Raw genomic sequence first — 16898 nt, 5'->3', positions numbered from 1 at the left:
CAGAGAAGTTACTCTGAGTAAACTAAGTTTTCTAAAGAGCAGCTTTAACTTAGCAGCCTAGGAAGGAGCACTTGTGGCAGCACCACAGAAATGGGCATTTTTACTTAAGATCAGGTTTCTCATGTATTCTCAAGCCTTGTTAGAGACCTGAGTCACACCAGTGCAGCCACTCACTCCTCACTGCCAAGAGGCTTTCCTTACAATTGTGCCACGTTTCCCAGGAACCCTTGTGCTGCAGCATGGCCACACAGCTGAGCCGTGCTGCCCCCCGGTGTCAGGAGATTCAGCTCCCACCAGGAGAAACGCAGCCACATTTCTAGCTCATCCAGACTCAACAGCCATCTTTATGTGCCCGACACAAAGTCGGGAACATGGATTTCAAAAGAAAACTGTCTATTCTGGGCAGAGCATTTTGGTTCTTTTCTGCTGCTCTGCTGTATGATGTCAAGGTAGAAGTTTTTCAGAGCTGCACATCAGATACAGATAAGCAATTTCTGCCAACCACTGCGGTGCTCACCTGTATCTCAAACCCCAACTGAACGGGCATTTCCCAGGGGTTTGGGGTGCAAGCACTGCCTGTTCCTCAGCAAACAACACACAGGGAAGGAAGCCTGCAGATGTATGCGGCAACACTTCCATAAAAAGGCAAGGACTGTCCCTGACCACTGGGCTGGTGAGGAGATTCCCCTGGCCTGCCCAAGGTGACGAGCATTGGATATGAAGATGCACTCATTGAAGTGACTTCCTCAGGAAAGGAGAAAGATCTAATCTGAGTCACCTGGCCAATGTCATTATGATCCCACGATTATTCCAGTGATCAGGCCAGACAGATCAGAATCAGCAAGGCCAATGGTTTAGATTAATTTTTCTCTGCCAGGACCTGAACTAAAGTAGCCAAGGAATTAGTGCCAGCCACCTACCTAGCCGGTTATTATCACCTGGGCTTTCCTGTAAAATCTCCTGCCAAGCCTGACCAGCAGCCAACAGCACTGGAGTGTTTAAGACAACAAAAGATGAAGGCTAAGTATGTGCACAGAACCCAATCTGGGACTTCTACAGATCTCAGACTTGCATTAAAATCCAAATTCTCACTGCACAAACTGCCAGTTCAAGCAGGACTGGATACCTGCCATCTGCAATGACAAGCAAGCTGGAACAAGAATGAATCTTAATGCATTACAAAAAGCTACACTCAATTCTCTGAACTCATACTACTCCTGACAAAAACCTGCCTTTTCACTCCTGGCTATTACAATATTTCCATGTGCTTATCACCCCTGGAGCAGACACCCTTGGTTTCATGCAAGCCATGAAACTAAAATGCAGTGACAAAGGACAACAGAGCTGCCAGTAGAACTCAGAGTGCTCTGATTATTGGTGCATCTTCTCGAGAGCCTCCATTGGTGCAAATACATGAGAACTTTCACAGAACACATTCAGTTAAACAGAAGAACTGTTACCAAGAGCCAAGAAAACTGAAAGGTGGTAATTTTTTTAATAACCTGTAATTAATTATAAATTTAAGATACAGTTGCTTGCATTAGCAAACTCTGAATGGACAGCCTCACATTTTGTTTCCAAACAGTGAGCACAAGACATGAGTTACAAAATTAACTGAAGATTCTGGACTACTGTAGCTGTGTCACAGCACAGGCACTTGTGAGCACAAAGTCAAGAATATCTTCACACATCCCTTGATGGCTAAACCAGAGGGACAGAATCTGAGAACAGAGTCCTTGCCTAAGAAAACCTGAAACAGTCTAGGCAGGATGAACCAAGCCAGGGCAGCAGACCCAGTAGAAGCTCCACCTCAATAGTTTTTAAGTTGAGAAAAATATGGCTACAGCCACAAAAATTTTAGGTCTGTTTCTGTTTCTTCAGGCTTGGCCTTTGCCTTGGCTGCTTCTTTGGTCTCTGCACAGCGTTCTTAACGCTGCCAGAAGGAAGCCTTACAGTTACTTCATCCTCTGTGTCATCATCCATCCGAGCAGCTTTCCGGCGCTCGAGCACTGCTGGAGTACAGACTGGAGTAGGATCCTGAAGAGATCAGAAACACAGGATTCACTGCAAAGCCATCTGCCAGAAAAAGCTGTCACTGCCCCTGTGGTACCACAAGACACCTCAGTCCAGCTCTCCTTCAGAAAATTGTTTACATTTTATATCTAGCTACTTTTGTAGACATTATTTCTTTGGACAGAAGTGTCACCTTCAGAGAAGTGTACGTGAAAGGCAAATGGAAATTAATTCACATTTTTTAACATGGTTGTTATGCACATTTGCTTTCTAAATTTTGCATTTCCTCACTCAAAGCATCACGAAAGTCAAGTGGAAGAGAATCAGGGCAACGGGGCGGGGATGAAGGAGTATATTTGAGACTGGCATACAGAAATGCCACATTCAATTTTACAACAGAGCTGAAACATCCCAGCTTTGTTACCTCAGTAAGCCCTCAGAACTCAGTTGACAGAATGTATCAGTTATCCTGTCTTCCTCACAACCAGCCACGCCCCAATTATCACAAGTAAACCCAGTAATAATAAAAATTCCCAAACACTCACCCCCCCAACTCACAACAATGATGAAACAGAACAGAAATGTTTATGCATTACAGACTTTTTGGACTGCCAATATCCCAAATCTCAGCCCTGATGACCCGAACTTCCCTTTCACCCTACTGCTACTTTTACCTGGCACTAAACACCAAATTCTGTGCCTGGAGAGCACAGGGTAGGAGGGACAATACAGACGGAAATATGGACAGACAGCACTAGACTGTCTCAACAATTCACCTCTCTTTTTATCAAAACAGGCAGGCATTGAAACACGATCCAACAAAAGGACTCCATCCACTCCAGAAGGAGATCATGTCGTCCCAGGATAAAGCACAGGTGCAGGGGGGTACAGGTGCCTGGCCCAGCACCCTGCAGCACCTCAGCCTCAGGGGAGTGCTGAACAGCAGAGGCTGACAGCAGACACACCGAGGCACAGGCACTGCTGGTTGCAGTGTGCTGAGCAGAAGCCTTTGCTGCTGAATACTCTCACAGGAGAACGAACCACGAGGATTCTATCACCCTCCCCTGTTCAAGAGTGTAAACACATCTCAAAGGAGCTACCTGGCACAAACATCTCTCAGGCAAACAATGTTAAGGTTTTTGTGTGTTGAAATCAGTATTAAGGTGCCAGCTGTTCAAACACCCACACCAATGTGAATGGTGGTACTGGTCACCACCAGCACTGCTCTGTCTTACCTGGCTGCTCAAAGAAACGTTCAGTTTTGATTTCTTGGATGTTTTAACTTTTTTTCTCTTTTTGGAAAGCGCCTGTGCAGCCTAGGAAGAAAGACAGATCAGGTGGATCATTACACACTTGTGTGAAGATGCAATCCCTTAACAGTTCATAGATGTGTTTCATAACTACAAAGTCTTTGCTACAGCAAATGGGTTTAAATAAACTGACTGACACAGAGGTGATCTGGTTTGAACAAAAACACCGAAAGCAACACAAGAAAGCACGCTACTCTGCATTTTTAAAACATTCCATGTCAAACAGCATTAACTGCTCACCACTCAAGTACCTGACCCAAGCACTCTGCAGCAGGGGAACATGCAAGGGCTGTGGACGGATGTTCTGGTCTTGGGACCTGCCTTCAAACCCCGACTCTGCCAAAGCCCCTCTGCTCTTTGGGGATCTGCACTCCAGTATTAAACCACTGAATATCCAACTGCTTGTACCAGCAGAAGAAAAGGAACATCTGCCCTTTGCTGCTACCTGTTATTTCTCCACGAGTAAACACGCAGGCACACGGAGGGCAGCCCGCAGCAGCACCACACTGAACGCCTGGCGCTTCCATACAGCTCCTAACACAAGTGAGCCTCCCTGGGGCTCCAGCTCTTCTGCCAGTCCCACACAAAACACACGACTGCCATGCATTCAGCACAACTCGAGAGGCACATACTGCTTGACACTGAAACGATGCCAAACTTACAAATCCTGGGAAGTCATACTCCAGCCCCTTTTCAGCCAGCTTCTTCCGTAAGAGCCTCTCCTTCCGCAGCAGGCGCTTGGTCATCCTGGCCTTGTCCAGCAGGGAGCGGATCCTGTTGTAGCGCCGCACCGCCGGCTGGGAAGGCTTCCGGAAGATCTTGTCACAGTCTTTGAAGAGGTTCTCGTGGACCTTCTCAGGAGGCACGAACTGACCTGCGCCAAACACGGGCACGGGTTACAGCAGGGCTCCCCTTCCCGCCAAGGGCGCTCACAGCTACAGCACCGCGCTGGTGCAGCCATCCGGGAGCACAGAAAAGGTCACTGCGCCCTCAGCCACAAGAGAAATGGACGGGAGGATGGGTGAAACAGTTTCACCCAGAAAGATCAGACAAAATTGTTTCACAACACCTCCTATGATCCTAATCATTTCCAAAGAAGGTGTTACTGTTACCGTGACTGACAAACTCAGAGATTTCATCAACCTTTTACTCAAAAACCCCTCCTGTCCAACCTTACAGACAACTGCAAATGCCAAGGAGTGTCCATGTGAAAGGAAGTATCTCTACAGCAAACCCAACTGAGATTCACGTTACACAGTCACTAAGAGCAACATTAGCCCAGAGAAAGAACCAGCACTAGAGCCTGCTGAGCGTGTTCTTTACACGTGATGAAAAGCTCATCCCACAGAAAATACTTCTGGGACAGAACTTCATTAAAAACCCCTAAGATTCTATGCTCAGTTGAAAAAAAATAACTGAAATAACTCAAAGTTTCCTTTGCATGCTAGAGGACTTATACTGCAGCTGATACTTACACTTCAGCAGTCTCTCAGAAAACAGGTAGTTATTCATTGTGTCTGCAACAATCTTGGCCACATCATCACACTCAAACTCCATAAATGCATAGCCTTTGCTGGCTCCAGTCTGTGAGTGACAAGAGAGAAACATCAAACAATGCTTTGGCACCTGAAGGGCTCTAATAAAGTTATTTTATTCTTCCAAAGTCATGGCCTATTCTCAGATAACCACAAATAATGGCACAAAGGTCACTGAAATTGTGAAAAGCACAATTTAGTCCTTAATTGGCGTGTCATTATTTGTAAAATACATATTTGCACACAAAACAAACTGCTCACAGGTACCTACTTGCCAAAAAAAACCAAAGCTGCCCTGCAGTGCTGCTGTTCCACTGTTGCATGCTTATACACTAATCTTAAAATGTGACAGCAAACCCAGAAGTGAGAAGAAATTAGATTTATCAAACACAACAAGTAAGTTAAAACAGAATCGTGGCACTTCAGTTGTACCTTGAACTGGTGCATTCTGACACTTCCCGCGGGAGGGAATTTACTCACGGGAAAAGGGGCCACCAGGCCGTGCCCCAGCCGCCGCCTCTCAGCCGGGGACAGCCCCCGGCCCCGGCGCTCCGTCCGGGCACGGCCCCGCCGCGTCCCACGCGGGGCTCCCGAGGGGCTCAGGGCGCTGCGGCCTCTGCGCGTTCCGCGGGCCATTGCTGGGCAAGGGGAGCCCCGGAGGTCACGGAGCCCGCCCGGCCCGGCCCGGCCTCGGCCGCACCACGGCACCGCGCGGGCCGCTCCTCACCTTCTTACTCCGGGAGAGCCGCAGCCGCGTCACCGTCCCGAACTGCCCGAAGTACTCGCGGAGCTGCGGCTCGCAGAGGCCCCGCGGGAGATGCCCCACGAACACCACGCCGGGCGTCAGCTCCTCCTGCGGGCACAGAGACCGCGTCAGCCCGGGCCGGGACCCGCCGAGCCGCCCCCGCCCCGCCGGGCCGCCCCGCTCACCTTGGCCGTCCGCTTGGTGCGGGCCCGCTGCACCTTCTGCTGGAACTGGCGCTGCAGCCGCGGCTCCAGCGCCAGGAGCGGCGGCGCCCTCACGGCCGCGGGCGCCTCCGCCGCCATGGCCTCCCCCGCCGCCATGCTGCCTCCGCGCGCCCGCCGGAAGTGCGTCACTGCCCTCGCGCCGGCGCCGTGCGGCCAGACGCCGTCTCCCAGCAACGGGGCGGACGGGCCCTCGCGAGGCCCCACCGGGCCCGGCCCCACCGCACCGGGAGGGCGGCCCGGGACACGGACACCGCCGGGGCGACAAACTCCCGCCCTGGAGGCGGCCAGCTTCACCCCCGGGGCGATCAGCACTCGCTGGGCACCCTCCCGGCCGCCCCTCCGTTCATCCTGGCTGCTCCGGCCGCTCAGGCGGTGCGCGGGGCAGCCCGGCGCGGCGCGGGCAGGCGGTGCGCGGGGCAGGCGCGCGCCGGCGGCGCGGAAGGCCCCGTGGGCGGGAAGCGGCGGCACCATGTCGGTGAGCGAGATGTTCGCGGCGCTGCAGGGAGCGCTCGGCCAGGACCAGGACATCCGAGAGGTGCCGGGGCGGGCGGGGCGGGGCGGGGAAGGGGACGGGGACGCGGGGACGGGGTGGTGCCGTGCCGTGCCCGGGCTGACGGCGCGCTGTGCCCGCAGGAGATCCGGAAGGTGGTGCAGGCGCTGGAGCAGACGGCGCGGGAGATCCTGACGCTGCTGCAGGGCGTGCACCAGGGGCCCGGCTTCCAGCACAGTGAGTTCCGCGCCGCCGCCCCCGGGAGAACAGCCGGGGGCGGGAGCGTCCCTCGGAGCACGCGGGTGCCCTGTCCCGGGCCCCTTTTCCAGGGTCCGGTCTCTCCCGGGGCCCTCAGCGGGGGTTTCCCGCAGGCTGCTGGGAACAGGAGAGCGCAGCCGGGAGGTTTCAAGCCGGACAAGTAGTAAAGCTGCCGTTCGGCATTGGGGACGCCGTTCTGTCCCTTTCTCCGCTCCCTAGCGTGATGCTTTTGTGTCTCGGTGCAGAGAGCAGGGTGTTCTTTTCAGGGCCGCTGAGTTGGCTCTTAGGTCTCCTGTAGGTGGCTTGCACACAGGATGTGTTATCATCACTTGTTGGGCCTTTGATCAGGGTCCCCGTCCCATCTCTTCACCCCCCACCCCAAAAAGCTGTGGTCCTGAGCACTGAGGGGGTATTCAGGATGGACTGGGGGGGGGGGAACACATCTGGTTTGTACACAACACATTCTCTCCGTGTGTATAAAATCTGCTTAACGCAGCAAAATGTAACAAGAATTTCCAAGGGCTGAAACAGCAGGACCTGCTCTTGATGTCTGCTTGAGTGACAGCAGGAATTGTTCTGCAGCTTTGGAGGTTTGGGTTGTCATCAGCCTGGTTCCAGGCTTCTCAGGTGTTGGACAGAATGTTTCTGGGCCAGCCTGTTTCCTCCAGGCCCCGAGAGCGGCTCTGCAGGCCCAGGTTCAGATCTGCTCTTCCTGCCCCCTCATTTCTCAGCTTACTGGTGAAACTACTGGAATAAACGTAAATGTGTCCCTGAAGAGCTGGGTTTTTTCCAGTCAATTAGTATATTGTGAGAAGAAGCAAGCATTCTGACTGTGCTGGAAACTCTGGAGAGGAATTTGTGCAAGCCACCCTGTGAAGGGAAACAGAACCAGCCTCCCCAGGTGCTGTTTCGCTCCCTTGCAGAGCTGATGGGTTGTTTCCAGCCTGATGAGGTTGCCCAGCACACTGGGGCTGGAGCTGGAGGCCTGGGCTTCCTCTGGCCTCAGGGAGGCTCTGTGTTCAGCAGTGAGCAGCAGCTGAGCTTTGAGCTGTGCAGGCAGGTTCCATTTGCTGGGAAAGCTGGCAGTGCTGGCAGTCAGAGCTGCTGAGTGCTTATCTGCACAAGCGTGTGGCCTTCTCTGGGCACACAGGACCTGTGAAGAGACTGAGAAATCTTGACTCCATGTTTCAGAAGGCTGGTTTATTATATTATGATATATATTAAAAGGACCACACTAAAACTATACTGCCAGAACAGAAAGATGCATCAGAAGATGAGACAGGAATAGAAAGGAATGGATAACAAAGGTTTGTGACTCCCAGAGAGTCTGAACCCAGCTGCCTCCTTCACTGGTCACTAAGTAGAAACATCCAACATGGACAATCAAGAAAGCTCCTGTTGCATTCCACAGCAGCAGACAGGAATTTGTTTTCATTTGTTCCTGAGGCTCTCTCAGCTTCTCAGGAGAAGAAAATCCTGACAAAAGGATTTTCATAAAAATATCGTAGTGACACAAGCACAGTTCTCTAACCTGGGAAAATCCGTGGTCATTGTGTGGGGAGCAACTTCAGAGTCATTGTCAAGCATTTAACTGTACAGGCCTGTGTTCAACTCAGTGTATTTTCACTTGATCTTTAATTGCTGGAGAGAGCTGGTCCTGGAACTTGAGGAGTCTGAGAAGAGATTGGAATAGTTAGAGGAAAAAAAAAAGAACAAAACCAACTGAAAAAATGCAAAACAACAACAACAAAAAAAATCAAACCAAAAAACCACAAACAAATAAAACCAATCAGACAAAAACCCCAAAGCCTCATCTTATAATTCCTACAAAAATTAATTCATGCTTGATAGGTCAAGAGTTAACTTGTGATAGCAGACCTGTGAATTTGTCATCAAATTCAGCTGTCAGTAAAACCATGGGATAGTTGGGAGTTTGATGGAGGCCAGCTTCCCATACCAGCCAGTGGCTTTTAAAATGTCGTCTTGCAGGGGCTTCCCTGGCTGCCTGTCCCAGATGGAGCTGTGGAGCTGCTCCAAAGGCCGGGCAGCGTGTGCTGCCTCCTGCTGCTGCCTGGTGGCAGTCAGGGTGACAGGCGGGGCCCCCACAGCCCCAGAGCCAGCTCGGTCTCTGCAGCTGCAGCTGCAGAACATCAGAGGTGGCACCTGGGGCTGTGCAAGGGTGGTTTGAATTGGGGGTTGTGTGTGTCACTGGGCATTGTGTGAGCCTTCACAGTAAGGATTGTTTCTTTTGTCACAGGTGCCTCTGGCAGAATCCAACCGTGAACGGGTTCCTTACTCTGTTCCCCTTGCCATGCAATGCTCACGTGACTGAGGCAGCCCTGTAGCTCTCAGTGAGCTGCACACAGCTCTTTCATCCTGGCTGCCACGTGGAGCACTCCCACATTCTGCTTCCTAAAGCTTTTCAGTTTTTGCATGTCGTTCTCCCTCCCTTTTATTTTTTTAAACAGAAATTAAGTGTTATTAACAGAAGTTTTATAATCACACTCGAGTGACTCCTAGTAGGTGTTGTTTGGTAAAAACCATCACAGCTTTCAGATGTAGCTTTTGTGAATAATCCTGGCTTCTGTACATGAAGATGCAGGAGGGTGTGTCAGGTTGATCTTTGTCCTGGCTGTGAGCAGGCTGTGTGAGAGGGCTGAGGGAAGCTGTGCCCTCAGCCCTTGGGTCGGCCGCTGGCGCTGCAGCGGGGCTGTAACTCTGTTGGGGAACGGGAGGTGGCAGTGGCTGCTGCAGGAACAAGAGATCATTTCTCTGCAGGGCTGTAACACACACTGGGCAGGCTGGAACCCAGGCTCTGCAAATACATGGTAAAAAGCAGGAAGTGCAGTTTCCTGAAGGGATGTTGCACCTCATGTAGCCGAATTCTGAGGGATTAGGAAAAAAATAGGATAAGATTTTAATATAGTGAAGGAAAAGTTGCTTTTCCTTTGACTGTGAGAGATGTCTGGCAGCAGTGCTTGGTGTGTGCTTCCTTTGGGGCCAGCTGCTGTGTGCAGTGCTGTTCTGTTGCTTGGGATCTGGCTGTTGCTGGGACATCTTGGCTCAAGTTCAAAACAAAGGCCCAGAGCAGATCAGACAGCCTGGAATTCAGGAATCTTTCTGCTTTACCTCTATGGCTCATGGTGTCACCAGGAATACTTCTCAGATTGATTCCAAGTGTCAGTAGCCTGCCTTGAGGAAGAAGGAAGTGTAAATAGCACTGTCTGCACTGGGAAACGGTTCACAAACCTCTGCTGCCTGTCAAATATCCATTTCCTGAGTGTATTCATTCCCCAAATGCTGTGCTGTTTCTTTTTCAGTTCCAAAGAAGTGTCAGAAGGCACGTGAGCACTTTGGTACAGTGAGGACACAGATGGAGTCTCTGAAGACCAAGTTTCCTGCTGATCAGTATTACAGGTGCAGGATCACACACAGCCAGGCACAGATATATGTGGGAATTGCTTGGCATTTGGCATCATTGCTTTGGAATAATGATGTAATGGTTGATGGGTTGAATGCTTCTTTCTCTTTGAAAAGTTAATCGTGGTAGAAGAGTGTGAGGTCTTTTGCTCAAACACTGTAACTTTTCACCAAAAATACTCAGTATTGAATTATTGTTCTAGAAATTTTCTTTATAAAGAAAAAGGGAAGCTTAAGAAGTTGGTGTTCTGCTGGAGCTGCCCTTGTATCTGGGAGCAGGGCATTTGCTGCTCCATTAATTTCAGTTAAGTTGTTCGGTTTGGGGCGTTCCTGGAAGCAGAGCTCTAAATCTGTCATGAAATGGCTGTTTGGTTCTGCAGACACTAAATGAAGTTGTCACCTTTGTGTTCTGTTGCTGCCAGATGGGGACAGTGCCTGACAAGAACATTTCAAAGAACAAGAATCTTGTCAGTTCAGATCTGCTAAGGGAAAGCTCTGGCTGTCTGTGGGGGACACAGCCTGGAAAAGTGTGGGAGCTGAGGAGGTGTGTGAGAGGGGTGAGCCAATGTCAGTGTCTGGTGTGGTAACCTGGGTGTGGAGTTCTGGAGTACCAAGGAGATGTCTTTTAGCTGGTGTCATTCTGATAAACCAAAAGTACTGCAAAGTGCATGTGTTAAGGCAGAAAACACAACACACACAGAATGTGTGCTTGTTGCCTAACGCTCCAGTAATAAACATTAATTATTTATACCTTGACGTGGTGTTTCCTCTGCAGGTTTCATGAGCACTGGAGGTTTGTGCTGCAGCGGCTGGTGTTCCTGGCAGCATTCGTAGTCTACTTGGAGTCAGAAACATTAGTGACCCGAGAAGCTGTTGCAGAAATACTTGGGAGTAAGTTAATGCTGTAACCGAAGAGAAAAAGCTTGTGACCTTAGACATTGTAGCTTTCAGAGGTACAGGGAAATGGCAGTACTTCATTTCTTCCTGAGAAATCAGTTCCAGGGTTTATCTGGTATTTGATTTTATTATATAAACAAGAAGTTCTCAGAACGGAAGACTGGAAGACGGAAAGACGGAAATTGGCAAACCTAATGTTAACAAAAGTCTTCATTTATAAGTTCTTCATCAATGGAGGTTATTCATTCAAAGTGTGTAAATGCACCAAAAGCATAACACAAAGATGAGAGCTTGTTTCTCTAACTTCTTGCTTTTGGTATTTAAAAAGTGTGTAAAACAGATGAAATTCTTTGCTATAAAAGAATTGTGTCTTCACAGAGCAAAAGATTTGAAAAAAGTAAGGAAAATACATCCTGTATATAGATGTAAATCCTATTACTCTGTTGGGTGTACAGTTGAGGATGTACAAGATGCTGAATCAAGAACAGAGAGGCTGTAATTACATCACATACAGGAAAAGGCTGACTTTCAGTTTGTAATAGCATTTCATAAATTTGATATTTCAAATTAGCACCAGTAAACAAATGCAATTTAAGGTGGCTGGGTTTGCTCATGCTCATCACTCATCACTTTGCACCACCTCATCACTGCTCTGTTTTTGTTTCAGTTGAAGCTGATCGAGAACGGGGCTTTCACCTGGACATTGAAGATTATCTTTCTGGTGTATTAACTCTGGCCAGTGAGCTGGTAAGAAAGATATGCATGCATGTTTATGGTTTGAAACTGACCTTGAAAACAGAAGTAATGCGTTTTTTAGCTTTCCTGAGTTGTTCCTGGCAGTTATGATACACAACACCTTGATCTGAACTTGTAGCAAGATGCTTCTCTGCATGTTGCTCAGTGATACTTTAACAATTTAAACTAGTAGTAATTTGATTGAAAATCCAGAACTATGCTCAACAAAAAGGTAGATCTAAGAACAAATAATCTGTCTGCCAAGAACACAAGTGCTTCATTTGGTACAGTAGCTGATGGGGACTGTGATGTGATGTGATGTGGCTGCTGTGCTCTCCGGTGTCTCCTCTCGCAGGCCAGGCTGGCAGTGAACAGTGTCACAGCTGGGGACTATTCTCGCCCTCTCCGCATCTCAACCTTTATCAACGAGCTGGATTCTGGCTTCCGCCTCCTCAACCTGAAGAATGACTCCCTGAGGAAACGCTACGATGGCCTGAAATACGATGTCAAGAAAATTGAGGAAGTGGTTTACGACTTGTCAATCAGAGGACTCAATAAGGAGGCAACAGTTGGTGCAGGTGGGGAGAAGTGAAGGATGCTCGTTGGAACAGCATCATCGATTACCTCAGATGGTTGCCAATTTAGGAAGTACCTAGAGAAGCCTTCCTACAGTAGTTTAGAAGAACTGCAGCTCAAAGCTGCTCTCTATTTTCTTACAAAAGGTGTAGTACAGGTGTTAGATGTTTTGTAAAATCATGTCTAGATTAGGACAGGAGACTGTTTCCAGTGGAGTTCCTCTGTCAAACACATGGTGCCGTTCTCTGCACAGCAGCAGTAGTGGTCAGTAACTCCCAGGAGCTGAGATTCCCATTAGTTCTGTAGTGTTGCTTCCCTGCTGTCAGGGAAGTGCTGTGGCTATCTCTGCTCACACACCCTCAGAGGTGTGTGCACAGCACACAGCTCAGTGCAGACACATGGGATCTTTCAAGAAACACAGTGTGTAAATACCAACTTTTTTTTAAGACACTTTTTTTTTCCTTTTTGTTTGTTAAATTTTCACCTATGTAAGTTGAACTAATGTGCATAACTGTTTATGAACCAGATCTCCTTTTTAATGGTTTCTCATAATGTACACCCTGTAATTGAGAAATTAGTGAAAATACTCCTGAGAATTCCTCTATTGGAACTGGTGTCTTGCACCCTGGCATCTCTGTCTCTCTCATTTTTTTTTTCTTTCCACCATGATTTCAGTTACCAGGGACAGCAAGGTTTTCTTAGATACCTGCTTTCTCTGTCTGGTATTTGTTTTACTGGCACGAGTAAATGCAGAGGTTTAAATTATGATTTGCTTTGAGAACTCAGTGTAACCAATTTTTATGGTTTTTTTAACTTCCAAGTTTTCTGAATAGTGAAGTGTAAACTGACAAACTGCAGGTGGTGTCTGAGTTGTAACAACCTGTACAGGCCACAACTGTACCTGTATCCTGGGATTAAAAACAAAAAAACACCACAAAACTATAGTTTGTGTAGTAAAATGTTTGTATCTTCAGAAACAGGGAAGTTACTGCTTTCAGGTAAGTATTTAAGATTTTTGCATACACCAACCTCTTTCATGTGTGTAAGTGGACAGACTCATGCCTCCCCATGGGTTTTTTTTGTTCTCTTGTCCTAAATGACTTTGAATTTTGTCATTCTCCTACTTCTGGTGGTGCAGGAGGGTTAAGGAGAGCAGCTAACTTAGGAGGAGGAATACTTGAGAGGATGAATGAGAACAGTCAAGTTTATGTGGAGTTTGTTTGCGTTTCAGTTGCTTAGTGAAGATTTACCACTGAGTTAAGGGGTTGTTTTGTTTTTTGGAAGAAAATGGTTTCTTGGTTATTCTGGCCAATAAAAGCTGTTCTTTGATTATGGCCACTTGGTACCTCTGCCTGTTGTCTGATCATCTGCTGTTACTTGCTTCCCTTGCTGGGAATCTGTTGTGGAATACCAGCATTTCAGTTCATCCTTCACCTGTCCTTGGACAATAATGGAGTTCCTCCCCTTGCCTGTAGTTGTTGTTCAGTGGCACACTTCTAAACACTGCCAAGTGCAAAGCCAACCTGCAAACAGATTTCATAGGCTTTTTTAAACTTTGAGCAATTTCACCAAGTAAAAAGGAGAGCTATGGAACTTATCCTTACCAACCCAAGAGGTGGCAAAACTATTTTAAGTGCATCTCATAATTTTTCATGTTTGTCCTTATCCTTTGTATCTTAACGTCACTTAATATGGGAGATGGCTATATCCCCCTTTCACGGCTGAAGAAAATGAGGGTGTAACTTCCTGAGCCCTGTGGCAATGTAACAGCTTTCAAAGTATTTCTTTGTTCTTGCCCTGTGACAGTGTTTGCTCATTTCTCAATGCTGTGGCAGTGGGAGGAAGGAAGGAGCTTAAGCCAGTTTTACTGCCCAAACCTGAGATGGGGGTGAACCAACACCCTAAGGCTGTGCAGACACAGCTGTGCACTTCAAGGTCACACAGGAAATTCATGGGAGCAGGAGAATAGAGAAGGGCTACCTGAGCATCAGTTTGGTGTGTCTTAGGTTAGAGGACTCCTGGCACATGGGACTGGGATGTGAGGCCATGTGGCAGGGCAGCTGCTGGTTAAGGCTTTGCGCTGACTTGCGTCCCAGGTGCTCCAGTTGGATTTGGTCATGCAGCAGGTCTGCTTCCTGACGTGGGATCCTGTGTGCCTAACACAGCTGTTCACTTGATCCCACATCTGCCAGCTCTTGCTGGGGGGCTCTGAGAGCTGGTGGAGATGAAGCAGTGCTGTGGCACAGGTGCAGGTGTCATGGGAGGGACAACTGGAAGAGCAAGGTTCTTACACAGGGCCTGCAGAGATGCAAGGTGTGGGATCCTTCTGTCTAAGGCTCTTTGAAGAGCAAGTGCCCAAGAAAGAAACACTCAGTGTTGTGTTCTTGGAGGGTGTTTAGCATACGGCTCGTTCTTTCCTGTTTTAAGTCTTGGGGAGAGCCTAACGTCCTCTGGAAAAGCACTGTTTGCAAGAGCCTGGCTACACAGCTCATTCCCAGTGTGGGTCTGGAGAGTGGAAAACCAATAACTTTCCCTAGGCAGCAGCAGGGGAAGATGGGGATGCTTTTGTAGCTTCCTTTGCACCACAGTGGCCTGTAGGACCTTGTAACCTTGACAAGGAATCTGCACATTTCTCTGATCCTAAATGGTAACTTGTGTTCCTGTCCCAGAGCTGGGAGTAGAGGGAAGAAGGGAAAACCCAGAAGGACTTGAGTAGGGAAGGGGGAGCAGGGAATGGCAGTGGACTGCAGAAGCTTGATGGCTCATGGTGAATCAGATGCACTTGAACTCTGAACAAGCGACTCCTGTTGGTACTGAATGGACGGCGCAGCGTGTGCTGGCAGCTGGCAGGGGAGTGAGTCAGCGCAGGAGCACTGGAGAGTCTGACTCAACACCCAGCACGGCTGTTCTCTGAGCCACTTCAGCCTCAAGTGTGTTCCTGGGAATGCTCTCTTGGATCGTCTTTGCATTCACTAACTTGTTTGTTTGGATTTTTCACATATTGATGTCATTTCTGTGGGTTTTCTTTATTTCAGTAAAAAAGGTAGTTAAGTAGTTGATTAATGGCTCTTTATTTATAGCCCTGCCTGTTGAAGCCCAGCAAGTCAACGAAAGTGCCAACCTGAAACAGTTTGGGAAGTGGGGGTGAGCAGGATGCACAATTGACCTTGGGGCTGGCTCTTGAACTGGGCTCTGCCTGCTGGAATTGATTAACTGCAGCCAGCCCAGCCACCTCTTTAAACTGGCACTTGTCAGAGGACACGTTATCACCTCCAGGCTGCCCTTTCCTGGTGCCAGCAAACCAGGTGTCTGTGCAGTGAGCTGGATCAAGGAACTGATTTAGCTGAAACAATCTTTATTTTTCAGCAGTGTTTACTTGTGACCTGGTCTATCACACAGTCCCCCTTCCATGCTGTGCCAGTGTGTTGGAAGGAGGCTTCTTCCTCTCCCTGTGGTGCCAGCTTTCAGTATTCTCTGAGCTGTAACACTGTGTGGTAAATGGTTTGATTTTTCTTGCAGTAATTTAACTGCTTCCCGTTTTGAGAGGATTGCCAAGGATTTTCTCTCTGAACAAATAATTTGCTTTCATTCCACTGCAAAGTGAGTGAGCTACAGAGCCTCACCCAGGTTTTTCAGCCAGCAAGCTCATTACACACCAAGGCAATTAAGGGGAGCAGAAAATGAACGTGGATGATGCTGGGGGTCTGTGTGTGGATCCTAAGCCATCACCCATCTGCAGTCCATCTTCTCTTGTTCAAATAGTGTCACTGGGTGCAGCTCTACTAAAGAGAGCTGCACTGGATGCAGGGTGCAGCTCTACTAAAAAGTGTAGGGGTTGTTCAGAGTCCCTCCCTGCTGAATTAATGGAGTGCTGTGAAATGAGTGTTTGGATTTCAAAAGGAAGACTCCTATTTTTGTATCTCCTGTCTGTGTGTTGTGGGTCAGGCATGAATTAGGTAAGATGGGTATGTCCTTGCAGGTTTACATTGCCTGTTTATTGTCACTTCAAACTGGCACTTCTGGTTTGCATTGATTGGTCAGCACTGGGGGTTGCCCTGCCCAAGGAGAACATGGCTGTTTGAAAACCAGCCCTTTCTTGAAAGGAGGAATACACTCCTTGTCTGAGTGCTTGTTCACCTGCACATTCACACTCTGGGTGTACAAACATCTAGCCTGGGGAAAATGTAAGAGCCTGAGCTCTGCAAGGTGCTCTGCTCCCCTGGAAGTCTTCCCAGGGATGTGACTGGCACAGCAAGGGAAATTCCTGTCCTAGGAGGGAAGGGTTCAAGCCACCTGGGCCTCCACTGCAAACAAATCCTTTGCCTGATTCCATGCAGAGAACCTTCCCTGAGAGGGCTGTCTGCAGGCTGGGTCTTTGCAATTGCAGCTGAGATAACTTCTCAGGGATGCAAAGCCTGCACTGGGGGAGATCACACTGGGGCAGGATTTGAGCTGGAAATTATTATGTTAATCCTTGCTAATGGATCTAGAGCATAATGCCATCTTTTCAACTCTTTCCAGCTGTGTAACTGCTCCTAGTCAAGCCTGGGCAGAGACCAGTGCTGCAGGATGCTCTGCCTGTGTTCAGATTGCCTCAAAGTGTTGCTCCATCTCTGCTGAAGAACAGGAACTCTGTTCCTATCACTCAACCTTTCCATCATGTTGTAGAAAGGTTTCCCTAAGGGGATCACCTTC

The 16898-nt window shown here is 48.6% G+C and overlaps 2 protein-coding genes across 3 annotated transcripts; one reads left to right on the top strand and one right to left on the bottom strand.

The window, feature by feature from the left end:
• Positions 1-1476: 1476 nt before the first annotated feature.
• Positions 1477-6326, bottom strand: NIFK (nucleolar protein interacting with the FHA domain of MKI67). The gene is given in 7 exon segments (XM_038142535.1): positions 1477-1893; positions 1896-2037; positions 3249-3329; positions 3986-4197; positions 4799-4907; positions 5586-5711; positions 5789-6326. Coding segments are annotated over 7 exon segments (1233 nt in total). The 5' UTR covers positions 6299-6326; the 3' UTR covers positions 1477-1840.
• On the top strand, positions 6161-15259 carry TSN (translin). Of its 2 annotated transcripts, none has more exons than XM_038142537.1 (6): positions 6161-6302; positions 6461-6554; positions 9896-9992; positions 10771-10886; positions 11560-11639; positions 11983-15259. In XM_038142537.1, exons 1-6 carry the CDS (start codon positions 6297-6299, stop codon positions 12217-12219), a joined length of 630 nt encoding a protein of 209 aa, XP_037998465.1. In that variant the 5' UTR covers positions 6161-6296; the 3' UTR covers positions 12220-15259. The 2 variants fall into 2 exon arrangements, with proteins under 2 accessions (XP_037998465.1, XP_037998464.1); XM_038142536.1 differs by having other exon boundaries at positions 6229-6362.
• Positions 15260-16898: the final 1639 nt, after the last annotated feature.

Source organism: Motacilla alba, chromosome 7 (genome assembly GCF_015832195.1).
Source record: "Motacilla alba alba isolate MOTALB_02 chromosome 7, Motacilla_alba_V1.0_pri, whole genome shotgun sequence".
Classification (NCBI taxonomy): Eukaryota; Metazoa; Chordata; class Aves; order Passeriformes; family Motacillidae; genus Motacilla; species Motacilla alba.
Note: the sequence above shows the minus strand (reverse complement) of the source record. Positions and strands in the feature narration are given on the sequence as shown.